This window comes from Spea bombifrons, chromosome 6 (assembly GCF_027358695.1).
Source record: "Spea bombifrons isolate aSpeBom1 chromosome 6, aSpeBom1.2.pri, whole genome shotgun sequence".
Taxonomy (NCBI): Eukaryota; Metazoa; Chordata; class Amphibia; order Anura; family Pelobatidae; genus Spea; species Spea bombifrons.
Window position 1 is genome coordinate 4,808,197 of NC_071092.1, and position 7,194 is coordinate 4,815,390.

At 45.2% G+C, this 7,194-nt stretch overlaps 1 protein-coding gene across 1 annotated transcript; it reads right to left on the reverse strand.

Moving 5' to 3' along the window:
* Positions 1–2,882: 2,882 nt before the first annotated feature.
* On the reverse strand, positions 2,883–6,936 carry EIF4E3 (eukaryotic translation initiation factor 4E family member 3). Its single transcript, XM_053469364.1, has 7 exons — positions 6,753–6,936; positions 4,534–4,606; positions 4,323–4,417; positions 3,870–3,930; positions 3,684–3,750; positions 3,386–3,541; positions 2,883–3,222 (listed from the first exon to the last, which is right to left on the reverse strand). Exons 1-7 carry the CDS (start codon positions 6,905–6,907, stop codon positions 3,176–3,178), a joined length of 654 nt encoding a protein of 217 aa, XP_053325339.1. The 5' UTR covers positions 6,908–6,936; the 3' UTR covers positions 2,883–3,175.
* Positions 6,937–7,194: the final 258 nt, after the last annotated feature.

The following is a 7,194-nucleotide window of genomic DNA, read 5'->3' on the forward strand; positions in this document are numbered from 1 at the left end:
ATTATGATGATTATTATTAATAATTTATTTACAAAGTACCAGATACCAGAGCATTTTGCAAAGGAATAAAATGAACCAGACGCTACTTATCAAGACTAGAACAAATGAAGCAAACTAGTAAACTGTAACATTCCGTGTTTTTTACCCCAACTTTGCTATAGAACTGTCCTGCGTTTGTCTCGAAAATATTTATTTTTAAACATCGAGTCACTTTAGAGTGTTAGTGTAGGGTGGCCTTTTTTTACTCAGAAAAAAATGCAGTTATTTACTAGTGTGTTGTAAACTCACCATATCTCTAAATTGTTGGTACTTTTTCACTTCTCTGAAAGAATAAATGAACACGGAGGCGTAATCTTGCAAATCAAATCTAGATCATATTCACTAAGGATTAAGGACAGCATTCTGAAGGTGGCAAGTGCTATTAACCCTTTAGAGTAGCTTTCAGCATGGGGGGTAGTGGAAGTCCAGTGAAAGTTCTTTTTTTTTTCAGAACATAAATAGAAATTAGCATTATCTGTAAATTTGCCAACAGACTACTGTGGGTGTATAGAGAAAATATTTATCATGGTGTTCATTTAACGGGAAGGAACAGAGGGACCTTCATGGCAGATAAAGTTTGATTTTATTTTCCCAATCACAAATATTAAAGTCTTAGGTGTATATGGATATTAATCAGACAGGACTTATCAAAAGAACAGAGGCTTCCATCAGTCTCCCCGTGTACAGAAAAACCATCAGGTTCATACGGTATTATAATACGACGCGTCCGAGCCTCACATCCTTTTATTTTAATTCAAAAGTTCTAAGTGGGATCAGACCTGTTCAGAACATTGAGAACAAGGGTATTGGGATGGGAACAAGCCGTACAAGAGCGCAAGGACGGCATATCCTGGGAGCTCATGATCAAATAAAAGCATATGGGATATAATTATATCTATATAGATATATATATTCTCCCCCAGAGCTCCCTTGTAACCGCTAAGGATATAATTCATATAAAACAATTGTGTGCTAGAGAGACGGCAGCAGAGGGAATCCATAAGCAACATCCAAGTGGCATGGTCCTTTGGGTCTTACGAGACAGAATTAAAATTCATTTGTTCTGTTACAGTGTATCTGATCTGGAACAAGGACCGATGGTGGGTTAAAGGATCATTATTGGGGGGGGGGGGGAAGAATACAGACATCATATGCATTTTTAAAATAAAGTTGTTTTGCATAAGCCAACATGGCAGCTTACCAGATAAAGACTTCAATATCTCAGTAGGATGGAGGCACTTTCCCCTAAGCTGTGATATATATAGATATATATAATGCCTTGTGATATCTACAGAAACAGCCAACTGTCTTTAGAAAATCTTTATTCACAATACAACTGAATACACATACATAAGCGGTTTATAAATACAGATGAAAGCATAAAAAGGAAAGATAAATTAAGATGTGATGGCCAGGTGTGGTAGATCTCAGTGCACTCTGGATGACGTTGCCTGCTATAGAGAGGGAAGCGGGCTTATCCGATAACAGGTTTATTCACCCCACACGTCCATAAGAAAGAAATATATATGCAAATAGTGTCCAGTGGTTACTGTACATTCGCTGCCAACTTCCTTTTTGAAGACTGCTAAATCTTTGGTTCTACGATAAAAGGTGATAATCATGAGATGGACAAAATGCACTCAAAGCTGAACATCTGCTCATCTTCACAGTAATTCTACAATCGACGTTTAGATTTGCAGTATTGCCAACGGAACTGCGTGCGAATCCCTTACAGACCGGGTGGAAACCGCTAGAGACCCTCTAAGGAACAGAGTGATCCACCCGATACACGCACCAAACGCTAAAGGACGCTAAGATCAAGTCTCTTCGTGCTGAAGAATGTTTGAACGTAAAGAAAGCCAAAAATAAATAAAATTTATACAAATACACTGCCTGCTGCCCCACTGCAATGACCAGGGAAAGTGCTGGAAGTGAGAATACCAATCCCATGACTGTCTAATAAAGTGTTTCAGAAAGGCAAACTATTTTAAGTCTCAAGAGACCCAAAAGGGAGGTTTTTTGTATACCCCCCCCCCCATTCCCTTTCTGCCAGGTTATAAAAACAGTTAAAAGTCAGATACAAAAACCATCTATAAGATAAGAGCTCCGGATACAGAGATGCCTTTCCAGCCGTGTGATGGAGAGGAGGTCTATGGCAGATACCGACAAGCCTTGCGACGGGCGAGCGGTGACCGGCGATCCCATACGGGGGAGAACCGTGCCGACCGGTCAGTGCAGGACTAGATCGCGGGTCAATTACAGCGCAATGATCCGATTCTGGGGAACTAGTCCTCGTGTGGATTCGAACGGGAATGTTTCTAAACATAATCGACGTATTAAAACAGCATTTATCCACTAAATGACAGATGCAACGCTGCGTACAGCGACATCTGAAGCAGCAGCTCGTGATTGCGCACACCCCGGGGTACGCACTACCATGATTTACTAAAGGCTGTACAGCACCAAGCTTACAGAACAGTGCAGACCGACAGACATGAGACAGGAACCCTATGGGTCTAGTTATTCCCAGTCCCTGGGGATTATCATGTATATGGGGGGGGGGTCAGGTGGGATATCACAAAAGCACCCATGTGTAAAGAAAAACTGGACATACAGACCAAAAGTTAGCCCTGAGTTACTACATTAACAGATCAGCTTCTGGGAAGGATCGCATTATATAGAGCAGCGGACTTTTACAATCCTGCAGCAGAAAAAGCCGAACAGCTACCAACGGAGACCCTCGCAGTCCAGGTAGTGCCCACCCGAGCAAGTTGATTGACGGGTTCCATTACCTTCTCAGCTGTGGCGCCGCTCTGACACTCAAAGTATTAGAGAAACTATATATATAAAAAGCACATTAAAAACCTAAGCATTAGATTTGCCTAATATTTATCAAGCAAGATACATTTTGTTCTTCTAACTTTGAGTACCAAATTGCCCATTCTGAAGTAGTTTAAAAAAAAAATAATTCTAAAAACCCACAAAGATGCAGGGTGGTACTGCAAGAAACACAGGCCTGGCCCGCTGTCCGTCCAGACTTATTAACCCCTTCACAGTCCAGTAGTCCTGCAATGACTGGAACTATTGGTAAGCAAGAGGATTAGAGAAGCGGATATATAAACGCTACGGTGTGGGTCTAATGCCTCGAACGTCCCCCTTCAAAAGCGTGATGCTCTTCCAGGGCTGCAGAGGAGAGAAAAGAAAAATTTTAAAAAGTTAGACTGAGCAGAGACGGTCTCTTAGACATAAGCGATACTCTGCTCTAATGCACTGCTTGCTTTGAACCCCCAAAACACAACGTCTCGCCGCACATTTGCCCATTTTACCTCCTAAGAGATATACTTACGTTTATAAAATACAGCTTTGAAAGTGACGTTTGGCAGGAGTGCGTATATTTTTTCTAGCACTGTAGCTTCACCAACGACAGAAGCGTTTCCGTTCCAAACCTGAAGAACATCTTCCCGATCCCGGACGCTTACGCTGACACCAATCACTTCGTCGTCTACAAAGGAGAACCAAAGCGTAAAAGACAACATTGTACAACAAGCCACAGGAAACACTGAACTCTCGCATGGAGATTTATCCCCAGCATGACGAGGCTTTTGATGAGAGGTCAAAATAGAGAAAACAAAAGTTCCATTTACCTGCCGCGCAGTGGTCTGTAAACTGCTCCCCGATTGTGGCCAAGAGCAATTCTTTCCAGACAGTAGGCTGAGGAAAGAAAGAGCGATAAACATTCCCTGGCCCGGCACATAAAGTGTTAAGACCGTTCTCCCTACAGAAGGACACAAGTTCCAAGGTCTTTATGCATTCTGATGGAACGCGCTTACCGAGCTTTCCTTCGGTACTTTCATTTTCCATATGCCGCCTTTCGCGTTACATTCTTCTTCCCTAAAATAAAAAACGCAGAGGGAGGTCGTTGAATATTCAACACATGCCAGATTTCCCTTTAGTAGACTACCTCTGATCATCTGTGGCACCTACTGTGTAGAAGAAATTCTAGGCAAAATTTAGAGAAACAAGAAAAAAGTTTTTTGTACGTTTCTATGGTTTCAAACGAAAGTCCTATTTTTCTGGGGAAACTCGTTCATGATTTGTGTGGGTTCAGCAAACACAGAAGAGGGGAAGCTTAATAAAGAGGGTATAAAAAGGCATGGTACTTAGGTCACTAAAAAGCCTGGGTAAAGAAGCTGTTAAAGTACCCAATCCAGCCAGAGGCTACATCGAAAAAGGGACGCCATAAGAAGAGTGAAATCCGCACGCTGCTGTAAACAAGAACTTACCATAGGGGTTTCCTCTCCCCTCTCATTAAGTGATAGCTGCATCGTAGCGGCAGGTTTGTCACCGGGGGAATATTATTGTACACACTCCAGAAACTCTATAAATAACAGAAGACGCGTTAGCTGCAGATACATGAATTACGCGAGGCGGGGGGGGGGTGTCATAAGATCAGGGCACGCAGGGTAGTTATCTGCGCTCGGTCTCCCCTCTCACCTGTACTGTATGCACCGTGTAGATTTTCTTCAGGTTAGATTCACATTCTGCTGCTGTTGTTCCTGGAAGTGATCTGTAAACAAAGATAAAAGCGATCACACGCGAGTCACCTGCTCGGACCCAGAGGCAAAACATTGGGCAATAAAACCCCGGGGGGGGGGGGTCACTAACCGCATGGAGCGATTTATTTCCACCACCGTAGCGGGGCAAAGGGTGAAATCGCAGTCTCCTGAACCAGTTAATTCTTAGATGCGGTCAGGTGATTGTAAGCCAGTGGAGAGTCGTTAAAGCTGCCGCCCCACTCAGCTCTTTAGGGTGAAACCAAACAGAACGCTCAAACGCAAAGCTTAAGCTTTTTCACTGCCTGCTCGTGACGAGAAACATTCCTTAGAAGTTTACAGAAGAAGCTGGAGTTTCATAAACTGGATTTTCGAGAAGCAATAAAGCAAAATGGGTCAATGGTGGAATATATCGCTATAAAAACATCGATTTGCAGACGTTCCAAACTATTATGATATCTATGAAACAAATTTACATCGTAAAGCAACAGGTTCTGAAATGGTCCGATTTGGGAATAAATAACTGGGGGGGGGGGGGGAGCGTCCTTGTCCATCATGAACCAATTGCTGGCCGCCAGTCACTGGAGTTCTTAATCCGGTAGAGTTCCACATCAGTGGAATTCCAATGGTTAAAACACTAATTATGAGGCCTAAATTAACTTAATTGCCATGCAAAGTAGAAGAACGAGTGAAACGAGAACCAGACGGCACATAAAAAAAAACCAGGGCTTCACCCCAGCGGAAGAGACAGCAATAAACATACATGTAACACGCAAGCAGTGTTACAGACAGGATGGCCACGGCTGGTTATATCAATCGCAGAAGACGCTCGGGGCACGAATGGCTAAATACAGAGTCATCGGAGCCCTTAATACATCACGTTATTCCGGTAACGCGACTCGTTGTCTCAGCACTTCATGCGATTAGAGAGAAATCATTAGCCGCCGGAATTCTGATTCACGGATTTAACTAAATGATCCACGCGCTCCTCATAGCCTTCTACACCTTTCATGGTTCTCCTAGAACAGGGGCGTCCAACCTGCCGCAGGACTACATCTCCCATCCTTCTCAGCCAGCCACTTACTGAAAGAGCATTATAGGAGATGTAGTCCTGCAGCAGCTGGAGGGCCACAGGTTGGACACCTCTGTCCTAGAGTGACAGACGGACGAGTGATGTATTTGTGTCTCACGCAGGTCCTGATCAATGGTTCTCTCTTTCTCCAGGTCGTTCAGCCGCACATCAGGCTCGTGGAATCACAGGTTCTCTTCATTGACATTTCACGTCGGCGTCTGCTATCCGATGGAGGCCATTAATCAATTCTGCTCTCATCTACGTACCAGCGGGAACACAAACTGACTGGGAACCGTCCAGCACAGATCACTGCATCCGGAACATTCCACCGAGATCTATTCACAGAAACCTAAACATAAGACTTGCCGGCAGATCAGTCTTCTTGCTTTTGATTAATCAGTCGCTGGTCTCGTTTTAGATTCAGGAGTCATACCCCATGCATGTTTAAATCAACTCCCTGTATTACTCTCCAACACCTCTGCTGTGAGGCAGTTCCACTTATCTACCTCCCTATCAGCTAAAACTCTGACCCTCTCGTTCTAGGCTGTCTATTAAATCCCTGAAAGTATTTTCATCACATCTCTCCTCCAAGTGCTACATTGAAAAACCACAGGCAAGGAGCTTATGCAGGGTTATTGTATAGATACCCCATCAGATAATCCTACTTATTGTATTCTGTGGGGCATACACAGGCATGGAGGGGCTGAAGAGCAAGACACAGGCGAGGGGCAATAGATGGGAAGAATAGGAAACATACAGCCATTTGGGGGATGGGGTAAGAGAATGAACAGCGAGGGGGGAGTAGAGACATCTGGACATCGCGGGGTAGAAGGGGCTGGGGGTATTACCAGGGGGCGGTATATATGGAGTATATACACAAAGCCTGGGTCAGGGAGAACGGGCAATATACAGCCATGGCAGAGATGTGTCAGTGGAGGGGTAAGAACCCCACACAGCCGGCTAACACGGGATTAATGACAACAATGCACTCAAAGGGCACTAGGTGGGGGTATGAGGGGCACCGGGAATTACACAGTGACAGCGGCCGCCATACCGGGGGCTCCTTCCCGCCCGGCTCCATTGATTACCTGTCCAGCCAGAAGGTCCAGGGCGAGTGAAGCGGTATTCCGTCCGAGCCGGTGTCCGGGGGCAGGCCGAGCTCGTCCAGCTCCCGGTGGTTGAGGTGGAGCTGGTCCTCAGGGTCGCTTTTCGGCCGCCGGTCCGGACCCGCGGGGAGCGCCATCTTCCTGTGGACGCGCCGCTTAGGCTCCGCCTCCGCGAGCATCGTCACTGCCGCCCTCGCTGACTCACTCACCTGCCGCACGACACGTCGACCGCTGCTATGGCAACCACGCACGCTCCATCTCTGGCCTTCAGATAACTCCTTCTTATTGGACGGAGCTTCTGACGTCACTCATTTCCCCATTCCTTTTGTCCCGTTAGGACTCTGGTCCAGATTAACCTCAAATGAACTGGCCATCTGTGGTAGCCATTGCTCCCAGCGCTCCATAGAAACTCTTAAATTCATTA